The sequence below is a fragment of the Zerene cesonia genome, chromosome 1 (assembly GCF_012273895.1).
Source record: "Zerene cesonia ecotype Mississippi chromosome 1, Zerene_cesonia_1.1, whole genome shotgun sequence".
In the NCBI taxonomy this organism is placed as follows: Eukaryota; Metazoa; Arthropoda; class Insecta; order Lepidoptera; family Pieridae; genus Zerene; species Zerene cesonia.
This window is the reverse complement of record NC_052102.1, coordinates 7732-25913: the sequence shown is the minus strand read 5'-3', so window position 1 is coordinate 25913 and position 18182 is coordinate 7732. Positions and strand designations below refer to the sequence as shown.

Genomic DNA, 18182 nt, shown 5'->3' with positions numbered 1-18182 from the left:
GTGTATTATAATTTGATTTGAACCACCTCACAAAATGGCTGTAGCAACATTAAACCTACCCTTATATTCACACTGAAATACGTACCTACATTGTAAACTTTGATTTCGAGTATACTTCATTTTTAGTTGGTTTTACTATTCAAGCCTTACATTTTGTTTACACCTTTCAACAATATATAACATGAATAAATAAATGAACGTACGATATATCGGATATGGAATATTTTCGATACGCCTATGTCCACGCGATATAGCGCAGTAATTCGATTAAGCCTAATGCTTCCGATGCAGCCAGGAAGCCGATTAAAGACTCTCATTGACATGTCCTACTTTTCCATTTCATCAAATAGCAACACTGATAGTTCGCGTTTTAATATTATACTGTTGCGCTATAATTATGTAAGAACGAAACATCTATTTTATCTCATTTCTTCGATCATTAATGCTCTACACGATCCAACTTTTATATGCTTTAAATTTTTTCATGTATTACTTATCAATAATACAATAAATATAAATAATTGCCGAATTATTTACAACCACATCCGCAAATCCACAAGATTAGTAAAAGGAATAGTAAATAATAATTGTGTTAGTTCAAAACCCAACGAAGCAGCAGCTCGCGGCCGCTAAACCAATAAGTCCTTCGTCGTCTGCAAATTTCACCGACCGCCATCTCTCTTAGGTTAATTCAAAGGTAATTTTGAAAATAAATGAATATTATGTAATGTCTTATAGAATTTAAAGCCACGCTGTTTTTATTTAATTTTATTTTCGAAGTACCTCTTCTTACTTTCCTTACTTCCTTACTTATATTCTATATGTAAAGTGTTTGTTTGTTCGCTTGTCTTTATTTCACGTTGTAACGCGAAGCGATTTTGTGATTTATTTTTTAGAGTCTTGAGATAGCTAGAAGGCACGAGAGTAAGTTCACTTTTTACCGCTGTGAAAGCGAAACATCTCAATCCGTGGGAACTTCCTTTGACTTCACGGGCAAAGTTGCAGGCGGAAACTAGTATCACGTATTTATATAATTAAAGGCTGCATCGAATACTATAGCTATTTTATATTCGGAAATAAAACTAAATTGATAATGATAATGCGTAAATTTAATGATTATTCTAGAAACTAAGTGACACGACACAGTTTAAACATAAATTCTTATGAATCGATTGCCCTATTTTGTTTTAATGATTACAATTAAATGGTAATGATGCGAAATAAAAAATAAAAACCGGTTTGTGACGAGGTTTGTCGGCCGCCTGGAGTGTTACGACTAGCCAGGCAGTGTTGTCGCTCAGCCTAGTGGCGAGTGGTGAGGCCAGCAGCGACCGGCGACCGCAGTGAGCAGTGCTGGTGTAGTCAGCCGTCGGCGGCCAGCGCGTCACACGTCAGTACTCAGTGAGCGGGCAGGCACTTCGGCGGCGGCGTCCGCTCGCGCACGCGGCTACAGTCTGCACAGTGACAGTGTGCCCGGTCGACCTCTTACGCGCGCGTTTTATTAAATTACTGTTTTTATAATTATGTGTTAGTGTGGTCGGATTTTGACTATTTAAATTCAGTATACAAAAAATGTCAATAAAATATTTAAGGAGAAGTATATTCATTATATAATATCCGTCAACATTTCGTGGTGCTATGCAATTGAGTGCAATTTTTGTTTTTAATGTGGGAAAGACGTTTGCAGCGAACGCGTTCGTGGAAGCTGCGTGTATAATTTTGAACGAATCAGTGACAAATATCGACATAAAAGGATTCTTGTGCCAGCGATAAGATTAAATTCCAAACATGGGAGTCTGCGTCACGAGCACGTTAACCATGGAAATAAGCCGTAAGTGTAAAAATATGCGTAACTCTGATAATAAAGTATTCTTTGACCGCGTTTCAGATAAAATCCTATAGTGACAGAATTGTATTTCGTAATGCACTAAAACTTTATGGTAAAGTAGGTTAAGACTACAGCAGTTCGTGACTGTACTACAAGCGACAGATTTTTATCTAGACAACACTGGATCTTATGTGATAACACGACTAAAGTTCCGTTATTTATTGCCTCAAATAGTTTTTACTATGAAATATTATTGTTAATGTGCTCGCTTAATTTTTGGATATTTATCTGCGACCACTTAAGTGGTTCTCAAATTGGTTGTATGCCTATATCAACATATAACATTCCTATATATAACTTCTCATCTATCTAGCTTCTAAGTTTTTCCAGAATTGGTTGGATCGAAAGATGATCCAAGTGCTAGTCATCGGTCATCATCATTGTTATGTATTATTAAATAACAAAAATATAGATGAAAAAACTCTGTCGCGATACCTAGAGATGTTTACCAACATTAATGAATGTGCATATGATGCTGCATATCGTGTGCCAAAGTGATTGTCAACGCCAAAGAAAGTTAAATGAATAGCAACAGCAATATTTTTGTTTAGAAACAACACATAAACGGATCCGTGTTATTATAACGGTGCTAAGGGTTCTGGGTCATTTAGCGAGCTTCAACCGTTACAGAAATTAGTCACACGCGCGCCGGCGCAGATCCTTCTCAATGTCGCGACTCTTGACTCAGCCCGAATAGGATGCGGCGTGACCTGAACTCTATCTTCTTTGTCCGTATCGAAAGTGAAAGCTTTGATTCACTAAAGAACTAACTAACTTTAATTAACTTGCTTAGATGGTTTTTAAAATTACCAGAATTCTCATTTTATTCTTCAGATTGTAATGGCGCTCACGCTCAACTGTGCCGTTGTACCTATATTTCAATCTGTTTAGAAAAATTTAAATTTTGCTTTACTTATTAGGCTAATGCAGGATGTAAACTGTAAATGTAAATGTATCAACTATATCGTCTTGACCGATATGAGAGCGTTACTTCGTTCAAGTTTGGATGACGAGAATATACACGAATACAGGAAATAATATACACTACCCTACAGCTAGTAGGTTCACACAAGTGACTCGAAGGGATCGCTGTTGCTTGACCAATCGCTTTAAATTCGCTCCGAGTCATTACAGCGATAGTTACGTTGCAAAAGTTAGAAGCGGCCACTTTCAATTGGCATTGCGATGGGAATAGTTTATTTATCATGAGCTGGTCACCGCTTTCATTGGTGTCGGCCCACCTCGGCCGTCTGATTTAGTTTTATTACATTTGATCGAGTTTTGTATGTTTATGAGAGCCGCAAATTCGACTTCAAATATTTACAATTTGGAAATGTGATTCTGTCAACAGCACCACAACAGAGTTGTCGGATAAGTTTCGAGCCACAATATAAGAAATGCATAATGAAAGAAAATCAATCCTTCTCGAAATTCTTGTTAGCGAAGTTCATGATTGCAATGTTATATAGCGCGGTATCTTTTGAATATACACGAAGGAAAGCGATACCCACCGGCGAGCAGTCGTTCGCGACTTGCCCCTTACGAAACCGCACGTCTGGTTATGCATTGTAGGCGATCAGTGCATCAGCCGTGTACCTGGCAACCCTCAACCGGACTGTTACATACTACTTGCTTAGAGAGTCGTATTGCTTTATATAAAGTAGAGACCTATAAGCTCCAACGTCTTTTTATGTGAGAGTAACAAACAAAGAGGCAAATGCGAGTTGATCTCGAGACATTGAAGGTTCTGTACAAAAAGGCTAAAGAAAAACATATATGACACCTATCCAATTAATGACCGTACCCTTACTGATTGTTGTAACAACATAAACAAAATACCCGACGCGAAATGAGTGAGTAACTCTTGGAAGCACATTGTAATAGAGCTCAATAATTTTGTTGTTTGGTATAATCTTGTTTTAGACTGTCAAATTGAAATCTATCAAGTTGCTAACAATAATATCTGCAACGAAAATGTCCACAGAACATACAATCGAAAATTAAGACGCCGTCTGGCGCAGTCGATAAGTGATTTCCATAATATAGTTACATAATCATGTATTCAAGTTGAAGTCTGTATATCCAGCCAACAATACTTCCAGGCCAAGGATTTATCTAATGCCTGCCTATTTTTATTATACTTAATTGGCATCACGCCAGGGGGAATGTGGATAGCTTTTGAAGAGACGAAATATACCAAGTCATGTTGAATATATACCTACATATCGTAGAATTATCAAAATTAATAAACTTATTAATTATGATTGAAACAATAAGTTCAAATGACAACTATCGCCCAAGAAGTCTTTACATTTACTTACATTACGTTTATCAGATTTGAAAAGAATTAGTTATGATAAAGATAGATTGCGATCACGTTCTGAATAAAAGTAACATATGTATTAATGTTTACGCAACGTTTTGTGAGAATTTCTTTTATTGTATGGGAATGTCTTGGGTAACTGACCTTGAAGCGTGCTTGGACAGTTGTACAAAGTGCTTCTTGCTTTGTATAGCGAAGCAAGCGAGATGTACGTGCCTTGTACTGACAACTGTCTAAAAACGGTTATTTCTTTATACTTACTTATACCGTGGTACAGCACTAGTCGTTGTTAAATGCAAACTAATAATCTCGTTGCGAATGTTTTCGCAAAAATGTTGTTTTAAATCTTTGAATCACCAGTTATAAATGTTTGTGTTCATATTTAATTTTAATTCAAAATGACCATAAAAATAATACTATGGGGCGAAGACTGGCTGTCCCCGAGGTCACCCAAACCACAGGCAGCAGGTCGGGCCCCATCGAGCGCAGCGTGATGATTGCGCCATTCGTGATACCAACTGTACCTTTCGAAAATAGCTTTGCGTTCGCACGATCTCAATTGTAATTATGTTAAATTTGCGATTGTTATGAACGCAATATTTGGAATAAGAATGCTTTGTAGCTATATTTCCTTTAAATTTTCCTGGAATAAAAAAACAATGTTCTTTTATTTATGAGTTTAGGTAAAGTAGTCAAAAATATTTTAAATACTATGTGGTAAAATCATTCAAAAATAATTTTCAATTCATCACTTCAAGCATGGTTTTAACATACCTCCAACCTATTTCTTATAAATAAGGAAGTACTTTTAAACTGATAAAGAAGTATCTGATAAAAAGTATAGACTTAAAATGATCCAATAATCACCATGTAACTTGTTTACAATCTCAAACTCGTTTCAAAAGTCAGTAAAAGGCAAGGCAAGGTTGACTGCCGCTCTACTATTCCACGTTCAATAATGTCGATTTTGAAACCATTCTATTATCCACGTTAAGAGTGTTTTAAATTTACTGGGATTGATTTTGCTGAAAATGTTTATAATCATATTCATAACGGGCGTTATAATTGTTTCCACTGCTGAGATACAGACCTCCTGTGAGGGTTCAGACCATTATCCACCACACTGGCCACGTGCGGGTTGGCAGATGTCGTATGTCGCCGAAGTTTTGAGTCTATAGCATGCTGCTTTCCTCAAGATTTCCTTTACCGATTCGAGCCGCGGTGATATGGACAGACAGATAAATTGAAATTCAATATATTTCCTGCACGCTCGTCTGGTCTTGAACTTACTTTTCGATTGAGACCCGAGTTCCTCATAACTGAACCACCACGTCTCACAATTAAAGTCCTCATAATGCAAAATTATACGTCAATTTGTGGGCAGTGAGAAAAAAAGCCCAAGTAATTGCGACAATATAGGGAGAGCCCGGGCCAGGCGCGGAGCACGGCGCGCACGTGTGCGTGACGCTTGATCACATTTCGCATGTGGAAGAAATTGGATTACCGTAATATCATGTTTCAGCACTTTTCCGATCGAACTATTAGTTTGTAGGTTTCGCTATTCTACATTTACTATTTGTATCGATCTAATTACTTTGTGCAACCAAGATATAATAATCAATTGTTGCTGCCTGCAACAACTTTCGCTCCAATCGGCATGGGAATTTTTATAACCAGAAAAGTGAGATTGTTGCACGATGGTTTAGTTACATTATTTTCTCATATAAGTTGACAAGTTCTCAGGGAAACCTTTTACAATAATTACGCTTGTCAGATTCCTCAGTAGTTCGAAATATACAGTAAATATTTTTACGTACTGCATGTGTAAATTTCACGCAGCACGTGCTGCTAGCCAGTTATACGGTTCGCTTAAAGGTCAAACCGTCACAAAGTTGCTCATTTATGTGATTTACTTAGTTTCACTTCCCCCTCATCTGCGTTTCTTATTCGAGGTTTGTATGTTGCTAGGCTTAATGTTACGCATTGCGCGGGAAATATGGTACATGGAATCGAAAAAATTGACATTTGGCAAATGTTCGGCGGGGAGGGTCCCGGCGCGCATGCGGCCCGCGTAACCCTCGCGCGCCAATATGGCGGGCCTCGTCACCACTCCAGCACGCGCCTTCTGTTTACGTTACTCCTTGCGAAGCTATATTCTTTTATCATCATAATGCTTTATAGAAGCAAAGGCTGCTTTGTATAAAAGACATTTAATTGAATATATTATGTTGTAATTTTGAATCATAAAAAGTGATCGTGTGCTCCCAAGGGTGATGTGTTTGTTCTGTGTATAAAGTGCAGTGCGGCGGAGTGCATCTCGTCTTTATAGGTCAATGCCATTTAGCTCGAGTACTCCAGCTGTGTACTCGTTCTGCGCACTAACCTACTTAAAGAAAATTTCTACTCTTCACGCCCTTTAACTGGTAATCAATTGACCTCTCGGAAACACGCCGCATAGTTAAAATCGATTAATAAAATCGATTGACGGCTATTTGATTCTAAGAAATAGAGAGGCCGAAATTATATCGGAGGCAAGTCTGCGTGAGAAGCTCGCCCGTTCGTTTGGGGTCGGTTCGGCCGCGGAGGCGGGCAGCAAGCTGCGGCGCTCGCGCGTGTCGCCGGCGGCGCTGCTGCTGGCGCGGCCGGTGTCGGGGCTGGTGGAGCCGCCGCGCAGCCCCGACGAGCCGCCGCTCGATGTGGCGCAGGACAAGGCCTACTGGGGTAGCGTCGCCAACGCTATGACTAGTAATCGTCCCTTTATCTTGTTCGTGCCTTTATTTAGTGGATAGATCTGATATCTGCAGTGAGGATGTCCCTTTTGAGAAACATATTTTTATGCTTCAACATCATTTCCTTACATTAAACGTTCACCCTAGCGCTTCGTAGGCTTCTCGTTTACCTTATTAAACATAAAACCTGACCGTGTTGTTTATAACCCTTGACCCTAACGCAATACATTGAGGGAAGTGGCCCCCTCGTTCGAGCCCTGCATAGCATTATGCTATTTTTTCATCATCATCATCATCATCAGCCCATATATGTTCCCACTGCTGGGACACAGGCCTCCTATGAGGGTTCAGGCCATAATCCACCACGCTGGCCAAGTGCGGGTTGGCAGATGTCACATGTCGTCGAACTTTTAATTCTTGGACATGCCGGTTTCCTCACGATGTTTTCCTTCACCGTTTAAGCAGTGGTGATGTTATCCACATGCGCAGATAAATTGAAAAATCAATTTATTTCCTGCACGCTCGCCCGGTCTCGAACCCCGACTTATCGATTTTGAAGTCCGAGGTTCTCGCCACTGTGCCACCACTGCTTTTTTATGCAATTTTTTGCTCTAGATAAATATGAGTAAAAGGTTTATAAACAAATATATCCAAATTATGATGGAACAAATATTACACACTAACGAAGCTCGTGTCAGAAGGTCAAGGTTCAAAGTTTGGGCTATACTTGCGTCATATCTTGCTCGGGGATGACGGTCGTTCAAAAATAACCATTATACTATTTTTTGTTTTCTTTTTTCATTATAAACTATATTAAAATTGAATTGTTAGATTTGGTAGCTTTGTTAGAACTAGGGAAAAGGCATTGTATAGAAGAACGGGTTTACTTACTAAATCGTACAAAATATAATTTTGTGTACGCTGCATCGAACACTACGTACTACATTTTTCTGTAGTAAAGAACAATTTGGTTTTGACGTGACTCGCATGAACTGCGTACGTCATGTTAATAAAAAACGTTGCAAAATATCAATTAATGTAAATAAGTTAGCATTTAGTAGTGGCCTTTAGAGTTTGCACAGAAGGTTCAGATCAAGGCCGGGGGTTGGCCAATCTCAGCTCGAAAGGCTCGAGTGTGCATTGTCTGAGCGGATCTGAAGTGTCATGTTTTATCTTCTTTATACGTGAACAATGTCCTGCGTTTACAGCGACAAGCGGAGGCGTGAGCGGCAGCGGGCCGGGCGGCGGGGGCGCGGGCGGCGGGGAGGCGCGGCGTGCGGCCGGCGGGGACGTCACGCCGCACGCGCCGCCGCAGCGGAGGCTCATCAAAGTTGACTTTGATAATCTTGAGGTGAGTGGAAGAATGAATTAGTGTGAGTCTATATATATATAAAAGAAAGTGGTGTTAGTTACACTATTTATAACTGAAGAACGGATTAACCAATTTGGCTGAAAATTGGTGCAGAGACGGGAGAACGGGAACATGCGAGAAACTGCGACTACGCGGGCATAGCCTCGGGCGGATAGCTAGTTTTTTAATAAATATGTATATAACAAATAAATAAAACACAATGAATTACTTCGCCAACGTGAAGGAAGGATTAATAAGATTTATGACTATATGTATAACAGTTGACTGAGTCCAGCCAAAGTAAATAAAATACCTATTATTAGATGTGTACAAGTATCTAAAAGGAGAAATTAATGCGGCATACCACCCTATTAAGTTCATAATAAAGAGTCAGTGATTTGATCAACGTCCATGGTTTGGTTTAGTTATGACTAAACCACATACCAGTACAATGGTAAACCAGTCATAACTACATCGGGGCATCATTTTGCTAAGGAACATTTTTGCTATTAATGTGCAGTGTAAGTGGTGTAATTGAAGGCAGTAACCCAGTTTGCTTATTACGTAAATCACGTGTCGCATCGCATCGGGTTGCTCTCGCGGCTCGCGGGACGCTCGTGTCGTTGACTTCGAGCCATTGTTATAGACAAATCCTATTATCGCCGTGACACGTCCGCAGTCCGCACCACCACGCACTACTGATGCGGAAAATGTGATTTTGTATGCGATTGCGATTCTATTAACGATTCGAACCGACGAAAAAACTCAATAATTAAAACGGGTTGGACGGCATTAAATTAAATATTTATGATAATGCGTTTCAAATTCAGTGCATAGTAAAGTTGTAACCTAGTGGACTTTCCTTGATAAGTGGAACCGTGTAGCCGGAGGGAACTACAGCGAGGTCTGGCGCGGAAAGCTGTGACACTTATTATTCCGTGGCTGTGACCTAGATGTTCCGCTGAAAGTGATGCATTGCGGATGCTATGAAGTCTTGCTCTGCTCCACTCGCCCTTGTTCTAAAACGATTCCAGACTGGAATGTAAAGTTTATCTAAAAACCTGGCTTTTCCCGCGGCTTCGCACGCTTTAAATTCGGAGAAGTTTAGTAGATGTTATTATATGATATATAAACCTTTCCTTGAATCACTCTGTCTGTTAAAAAAAAACCATCAAAATCCGTTGCGTAGTTTTAAAGTTTTAAGCATATATAGGGACATAGGGACAGAGAAAGCGACTTGTGGTATACTTTGTAGTGATAAGGAGTATAACGAGATTGTTAAAGTGACTTTGTTATATAGAGATAAACATTTTTGCTAAGCTCTTATCACACATAACGTAATACTATGCTCTTATCTATATATGTATAAAAGAAAGTCGTGTTAGTTACTCTATAAATAAACTCAAGAACTGCATAACTGAATTTGTTGAAATTTGATACAGAAATAGTTTGAGGCCCGCCTGTTATTTGTATTTTCGGACGACGTCGTCGGCAATATTTGTAAGATATTTTAAAGGCACTGGGCATATTGTCCAGTTATTGCGTGGCCGGGTTACACTTACGCAACGTTATTATGGTTTATGAACCATAATGTAACCTTATTGCTTCACTTATCATATGTACCAACTATAGAGATTGTGGTTAAGCAATTATGTGATTGAATCGAATCTATTATTAACAATAATAATGATTACAATATCTTTGTTATCTTTGGTGAATAATCTTCCTTGAGCGTTTAGTTTAATTTGTATGTGCAGGACGACGAGGACGAAGAGGACACGGAGACGTGCGCCAGCCCCGAGCGGCCGCTGCCGCTGCCGCGCCTCAGCGCGCCCCGGCAGCCGCCCAAGCCGTGGAAGAGAACCGGTGACTAGCACATTTTATCTATCTTATATTGGGTATTCACCCGCCTTACGATTGCTGATTTTAATATTTGCCATCGGAATGTAATTAATGTATAAACGAGCGCGCTAATAACACGAACATGCAGGCTTTCGCAAGGGTGCGGATTGCTCCTTTCCTGAAAAACATTTATTTAAAAACTAAATTATTCGGGCTAGGAAGGGAGACGATTTAAATATACTTTTAAATATTTATATCGAAATAGTGATTCCTGGGCTTGGTCGACACGGCTTGGAGGTGTAGGTACAACTATAGTCAGCATCAGTTTTGCTAAAGTTTGCCCTTTTCCCGAACCCGTGATGACCTATGGTGCTGGCTGGCGTGCATGTGGTGTGGTGTGATGTGGCGTGGTGTGGCGTGGTGTGGCGTGGCGTGGCGTGGCGTGGCGTGACGCAACAGTGGAGCCCCCTCGAGCGCCGCCGCGCGCACACATCTCGCACCACGAGTACCACCAGTTCTGCGACGAAACTCTCGAATGTATGCTGCATGTTCGCCACTATCATCAGCTTTTTATGAGTCGTGCAATTGGCGCTTTGTGTTTCGCATATTCTTAATAAATGTAATAACATTCAGCTATCAGTTCTGGGATACATCTACAACATTTTTATTTTTCAGCTTTTATGTTCGCGCCTTGAATCATTTTGATGAAGTTTTGTTGCTTTATTGATACAATTAATCGTAAGCTTTAGAATAGCATTTACAATTCGACATAATTTATTCCAAACATACAAACATTTTTTTATTATCTTGACATAGTTTGTTACCCGATATATAAGTAATTTCTGATACATTTTTATATTTATTTTAAATCAGTTTACAATGAGATCAAAAGTGGAAATAATTTACAGTAAATACCATACAAACATATTTTATATTTCATGTCACAATGCTTTAACATAAATCGGTAAACTATATCCTTTTCGATCACCGTTACGTATGGACATTCCTCGTTCCTTCCGTCCGATACGCACGAGTAACAACGTTTGACGCGTTGCAGCGTACGACCTGGCGACGCAGTGCCCGTCGCGCCGCGCCTCCATGCGGCGCCACACGCTAGCTCACGCCGTGCCGCCCGCGGACGGCGCGCAGTCGCTGCCCCACTCCAGGTATTGTCACTCGTCTAAAAAAAAAACTGTATTGATCAGTGCCGTTAAATATTTATTTATTTATTTATTTATTTATTTAAGGTTCACCAACAGGTATTACATTAAAGAAATTATATCAAAATATATTTTCGTTCATGGCTTTATAAGCTATCGTGCGTATATAGCGTGTTGCGAGAGTTTAAAAAAGTATGTGTTATCCAGGCCGGGGTCGCGTGCGTCCTGCGGGGGCGGCGCGTCGCTGGCGAGCAGCGAGGCGGAGGGCGCGGCTGAGCTGTCGTGGTCGCGCTCCTCGCTGCAGGACGAACTCATCAAGTCGGTTAGTGGCAGCCCCCTGTCCGTCTCGCATGTGAGTAGAGCTAGTGCTTTGCGACCACAACCTACGAGTGTACTCGTATATCAAACATATCCAACAAATACTTCAAATCAGTCCAGTAGTCCCTGAGTTTAAGGCGATCAAACAAACGAGAACGATACAGTTGAAGAGTTTGTACTTTTCATTTTTTTTTAGTAGAAGTATATACAGTACAGTACAGTAACAACAAATGTAGACACTTTATACTGCGCATCCGCCAGGCATAGCTCATCAATGTGTGATATTTTGTAAGTTTGCTTGTTTTAGATCTCACACGTAGTAAATAGCAAATACCTAAATTGTATAGAAATATAGTGCATGGCTGTATGTTTTAGCAGTAGTATTTTCACATGTCCGTAAATAGTACGCAATCGAAGAATGACTATTAAAGAGATTTTGATTCTGCTAGAAAATTGTTTATTTGTTAATTTACTTACATTGAATGTTGCTAAAACGAAACTCACAAATTTTTTCCTTCCCCCAGCTCAGCGGCCCCAAGTAGAGAAATAAAAATTTATTGTCATCATCTAAAATCTTGATAATTCCTTTCACATATTCACATAAAAAAAACATCATTAAAGTACTTAGGCGTTATGATGTTATTAATTGTCATCTTATTCGTATTGAGCGTAAACGGTGCGTCAAATAAGTATTCATTTTTTTTTCTTTTTTTGCCTTGAATCAGCACACTGCAATGTCTTTGGATAAACGAAATCTGAGATGGAATTATATTGTTGCTCTTACCATCTCCGTCAAAACTTCATGGACGATGGCCAATATTATTTCTTGGCCTATACCTCACAAAGTTCTACAATTACAAGCAACTAATTATTTAAAATTTAAGATAATAAGTACAAAAATTTGGTTTTGTGCAACAAACATACGCAGATTCAGAAAAGCAAATCATCATCATAACTAATGAATAAAACGTTAAAACACCTATTTTGCGCACACACTAACACTAACGATCAAACTCACACACACTCACTACTACTTGATTTTTCTCTTTATGTGTGCTAAAAATTTTTAAATTTGAAATTGTTTATTATAACAATTCCTTTTTTGTGCGTAATTATGAAAAATATAATGAATAATCTGAGTGGTGGAGGCCTATACTATAGGTATCCACTATCCCTATATCTACTTCAGGCACTAGTTATCATCCAACATCCAACATCTGGTTGTGGATGATAATTTTTTTATTTTTTTATTTTATTATAATTCGTTTTTTATGTTTTATTATGTCTAATTTTTGTTTGAGTGTGTTATTTAAAAATTTCATAACCACCATGAATTTAGATTCAATACTTTCAAGTCTGGATCCTTGAAATATATTTGTTCATTGCTACCGTAGTGAAAGTTTGTTCATTGCTACCGCAGTGTCGATCGGGCCCCATCGCGACAGTCGAGCTGCGATTAAAAATACATGCAACACCACATGTTACAGAAGCAATGGCAAGAGGCGATCATGAGTGAGGAGCGGCTGTCGCTGACGCTGGAGGAGATCGTGCACATCCGCTCCGTGCTCACCAAGGCGGAGCTGGAGGTTCTGCCCGTCGAGGGCCGAGTCAAAGAGGACGTGGAGAAGAGACGGGTGGGTACACATTCATACTGTTTGTTCCCTAACTTTACCGTCGATCGTTAATATGTTCTCAAAAATATATATTTTTATTTCAGGTCTGTTTCCTGTGTCTAAAGACGAGATTCGGCATATTCGGACCTTGGGGACAAAAATGTAAACTATGTAAAAAGACTGTCTGTCAAAAGTGCTGTTCTAAGGTGAGAATACTCAAATAACTTCACAACACGCGCTCGCTCGCCTTCGATTCCTTCTTATGTTTCTGTGCTACGCTAAATACACATGCATCAATTGCATCACCTCTCAACATCTAGAGAGATTAGAACGATAGATGAGAGAGTATGGTGAACGGATCGCTGATAGCCGCCTCCCCCACAGATGCGCATCCCGACGGAGCACTTCGCGCACGTTCCGGTGGTGCTGCTGAGTCCGTCGCTGCTGCCCTCGCCCGACGACGAGCCCTCCTCCTTCCCGCGCTCGCTCATGGCGCGCCTCGTCTCCGCCGACCACAACGTGAGTATCCCCCGCCTCCCGGTTGTCTTACATGATTTAAAAGTACACAATTGACTTAAATTTTTTATGTCTCGTCCGATGGTAATGTTCCTTTCAGGGGGCGGTGGAGAACAGCGTCGGCAGCGCGCCCAGCAGCCCGGCGGCGGCGCGGCGGGCGGGCGGAGCGGGGGGCGCGGGGGGCGCCGGGGGCGCGGCGTCGGCGCCCGGCTCGCGCGGCGGCTCGGCGCTGGGCTTCTGCGAGCCGCTGTCGGTGCCGCCGGGCGCCATGTCGCGCAGCGCGGACGGGCCGCCCAGCATGCCGTGCCCGGCGGCGCGGCGCGGCGGAGGGGGGGCGGCGGCCGAGCGGCTGCGCGGCGTGCAGATGGCCGTGTGCCACGACTGCAAGGCCATGGTGCTGCAGATCATCAAGTCGTCGCGCGCGTCGCGCTCCGCGTCGCGGGACCGCGCGCTGCGGCACCTCACGCTGGACCTGGCGCCCGTCTACACGGCCGACTGCTAGCCGCGAGCCGGCCTGCGTCTATCGCACAAAGAGTCTCGGATCGATTCCGATGAAGATTTTTACGCGACGCGAATGTATAATTGAAGATACTCGACTGTGTTAAATGTGATGATGAATTTTAAAGTGAATCCATATTTTGTCACCGTGTAATAGATGTATTTATGATATATTTTTCCGAATAGAATTTTTAAATTTTATGTCTACAATTTAAATGTGAATCGTAATAATCTGTGTTCAAATGTTTAAATGCTATGAATGTTATCTTATGAAGAATTGTATATATGAATGTTAAAATGTGAACCCATTTCTCTACGTGTACTCGATGCCGAGTGCCGCGTCTCGCGAGTCGGTGGACGCGTCGACTTGACTCTGTTTGACTTGTAACGAAAATATTTAAACTGTAATAGTGTATACTTGACTTCGAAGGAAGCGTGAGCGCGTGATCGAACGCAATCATGGTTCCGCACGTCACCCGTGTGCCATACGCCTGCCGCCGTGAGCGTGCGCATGTACACCGTACGCCGTACGCCCGTACCCGCGTACCCACGTACTCACGTACTCACGTACACACACGCACGCACAATAACGCCCACCCGCCCACGCCAGCTGATCGTTGAGGACTCGATATTGACATATTATTTAACTCAACAGACTGGGCTAATGTCAGGCTTATATTTCAATTGGAATTATTTATCTATATATTTATCTTAAGCTTAAATGGAGCTGGTAAATGTTGGCTCTAAGTTTTCCTATATACATATATCTATCTATATAAATATACGTATAGTACTTTTTAAAGATATTGTTACTTTTAAAGTTTCTCGTGGAAAGTGACAAGTATCTTTATCGAAACATGATCCGTTGGCCATTTAATATTTTTCATAAGCTCAGTTATCCTACATCAACATCATAAATCTCATAACTTAAACAATTTTTATAATATGACAACAATTGATTTGACTTGTTATGCCGACTAAGTGTTATAAGCATGCTAAAGCTTTTTATTGTATTCAATTTTTTTCATGTTAATAAAGCCACAAAAACTAAAATTATCGTAAAAAATTCCTGTCCAATGAAAAAGCTAATATATGGAAACATGGCGCCAACATTGGGTCTGATTAACTGAAATAAGGTTACAAAATATCCTACTTCATCATTCCTTAGGTTTATTTAGAATAAATTAAATTATTTTGCCAAATATATAAGCGAGCTCCATAAACATGTAAATATAGATTACTCCCTGCCTTGGTTAGAAATACTTAGGTTCGATTGTTCGTAAATGTAACAATAACTCACTACTGCGGCTTCTTCGAACTGGGACTCGAGCTCCACTCCAACACTAAACTGCTCACTCACCGGTGTCTTGCCAAATTCTTATTTACACTATGCACATAATGTAAAACACAGTTACAACAAATCAAAACTTTAACAAAAATCTAATGTTGTAATACCTACCACATTTTGGCCTAATTTTATTTTTTCCTTCGAGAATTATATGAGAGTTATTTATAGAACATAATACTTGAAATGTCTAATACTGTTATGTGTATCGAATTCCCAGTTGATAATCTTGTAAATGTATGTAAATTTTAGTAGTCTATATTAGATGTTACATAGGTTGTAAAAATCAAAAGCAAACCTAAAACAGAAAAAAAATATAACAGCAATAAATAAAAGAATTACAAATTTTTCCATTGTTTTATTAACCTGATGTTTCAAGTAATAGTTACAGAAAGTTGTCGAAACACGTGATTCACGGTTAACCCTATAATATGTCGTATTTTGTGTCTTAATATATGAATATTTAATCTATTGTGAAGTAATATAATCTATTCTGTACATTGGCCGATTCTCAGGAATAATCGAAATTGATGTCCTTAAAGATGTTTACAAAGAACGGTCATCAATTACGAAGTCTTTTTTCTTAAGACTTCTGTACTAGATTTACAAATTTATTAAACAAAATATTTTTTCATATGATACAGAAATATGTGTATATATATATATATATATATATATATATATACATATATAATAAAAAATAAAAAAAGCCAGGGTATTACAAGACAAGAAAAGGAATCAAATTTTTACAACCAAACCAATCCAACATTTTTAGAAATTTTTACTGTTTATCTGTATGTCGGTTTATTGGTTCAGGTATCACGTAAAATGTACGAAAGCATTGTAGATAGCTTTAATACACAACGAATGAGTGTAATTTGAAGGAACATTTAGTTTTTGTTTCATGGCAATCAGTTCAGTCTATCAAAAGATATTTGAATTTAAAGTATTCCAGAAGTTAAGGTAGGGTTATGTACACTTGGCCTCACAACTTCACGCCACGTTCACTTCACATTTAAACACAAAAATATGTGCGTAAATTGAAGTAACATCCAGTTTTTTTGCTTCATAATAATCAGTTCACACTTTTTAAAAGAAATGTGAATTAATTAAATTGTTTCCGAAGTAAAAACTAAAATATAAAAAACAGCGCCACCTAACGAACTTAGACTGAACTTTATCTAGAGATCAACTGCGTCCAGATTGAATGTAAATTTTCTTTATGTTAGAGCGGGCAACTGAGCTGCTGGGATCACCATCGCCCACGAATATTCGTAGTGGCCGTGCCTATGCGAATGTCCTGTCCGCTTTTTAGGGATGAGGTATAAGGAAAGGATTAACGACTGGATAGAAGGTATGGACTGGGAAGGGTGAAGAAAAGGAAACGGACGGGGTAGATATTCAATACATGGCGTTGTGTCTGTCTTACTAAATATTAATGTATACAAAAAAATACAAGTAGGTAACACTCATGATCAACGCACGAGTAATTTTTAAGTTGAATCTAAGATTTGAAAATCCGAGAAATTATCGAAATTAAACCTAATACTGTTATAAAATGTAACTGTTCAAAGAAATTAGACCGTCATTAATTCGACATTATGACAATTTAAAGCACTTTCCATTCGCCTACTATTCCATGAGCTGAGAACAGTCCACAAAACCATGTATCACAAGATCCGTTGACATAAAAGTCGTTTTTGAATTCTTTTCATTCGATTTGAATGTACGGCATAGCATAGCAGCATTCATATATTTTTGTATACATTAAGCTAACCTAACCTTTTACTCTGATTGCCTGGAAGAGATCACTTATAAGTGATAAGGTCGCCAAATAAGTTGTACTGTTTACTTCAATGTAAATAGTTGTAAGGTTTCCTGTGTGTATTAAAGCGTTAGTAAATAAATAATGTATAAAAACAAAAGTACGAAGATGAGTGAAAAATAAAACTCGTATTATAACATTTATTGATCGTTCGATTCTATCAATAATACATAGTTACACTTAAATAAATTGTCTAATAAGTTAGGTGGCGGCGAGCACTAGCCTACCCCACGACGAGCAGGCCCTCGTCGTTGAAGGTGTGCGGCGGCACCTCGAGGTTGAGCGGCGCGGGCCCCTTGCGGATGCGGCCCGACGCGTCGTAGTGCGAGCCGTGGCACGGGCAGTAGTAGCCGCCGAAGTCGCCCGCGTTGGCGATGGGCACGCAGCCCAGGTGCGTGCACACGCCGATCACCACGAGCCACTCGGGCTGCGTGGTGCGCGCCTCGTCCGCCTCCGGGTCGCGCAGCGTCTGCAGCGGCACCGCCTTCTCCGTCGCGATCTCCTTCGCCGTCCTGCGCACGACCCGAACGTTACTTAGCTTCCTACGAAATATCCTACTTATATCAACAATCGAAATGAAAATATTTTTACCTGTGGCGGATGAAAAGAGGTTTTCCGCGCCACTTGAAGGTGACCGATTTGCCCTCGGGGATTTCGGCGAGTTTGATTTCGATTTTAGCCAAGGCCAAGACGTCTGCGGCGGCCGCCATCGAAGACACGAAATGCGTCACCACAGACTTTGCCGCATAAGCTCCGGCCACGCTACCCGCTGAA

The 18182-nt window shown here is 40.2% G+C and overlaps 2 protein-coding genes across 8 annotated transcripts in view; one reads left to right on the top strand and one right to left on the bottom strand.

Moving 5' to 3' along the window:
* LOC119831253 (protein spire) overlaps window positions 1-15898 on the top strand; it is a 70895-nt gene extending 54997 nt beyond the window's left edge. For 2 of the 6 annotated variants that reach the window (XM_038354565.1, XM_038354549.1), the window contains 9 exons: window positions 8149-8291; window positions 10049-10157; window positions 10593-10670; window positions 11191-11299; window positions 11501-11645; window positions 13099-13245; window positions 13329-13430; window positions 13609-13743; window positions 13841-15898. In XM_038354565.1, coding sequence (XP_038210493.1) covers window positions 8149-8291; window positions 10049-10157; window positions 10593-10670; window positions 11191-11299; window positions 11501-11645; window positions 13099-13245; window positions 13329-13430; window positions 13609-13743; window positions 13841-14242 — 1370 coding nt within the window. In that variant the 3' untranslated portion in view covers window positions 14243-15898. The remainder of the gene's footprint in view (window positions 1-8148; window positions 8292-10048; window positions 10158-10592; window positions 10671-11190; window positions 11300-11500; window positions 11646-13098; window positions 13246-13328; window positions 13431-13608; window positions 13744-13840) is intronic. The other 4 variants (XM_038354580.1, XM_038354572.1, XM_038354558.1 and 1 more) reach the window with 4 other exon arrangements.
* A 1635-nt stretch (window positions 15899-17533) lies between these two features.
* Window positions 17534-18182, bottom strand: part of LOC119831237 (cytochrome b-c1 complex subunit Rieske, mitochondrial-like) — a 3585-nt gene continuing 2936 nt past the window's right edge. Inside the window, exons 4-5 of one of the 2 annotated variants that reach the window (XM_038354539.1) lie at window positions 18000-18130; window positions 17534-17920 (exon numbers count right to left, since the gene is read on the bottom strand). In XM_038354539.1, coding sequence (XP_038210467.1) covers window positions 17632-17920; window positions 18000-18130 — 420 coding nt within the window. In that variant the 3' untranslated portion in view covers window positions 17534-17631. Of the gene's footprint in view, window positions 17921-17999; window positions 18178-18182 lie in introns of both variants that reach the window. The other variant, XM_038354531.1, reaches the window with a different exon arrangement.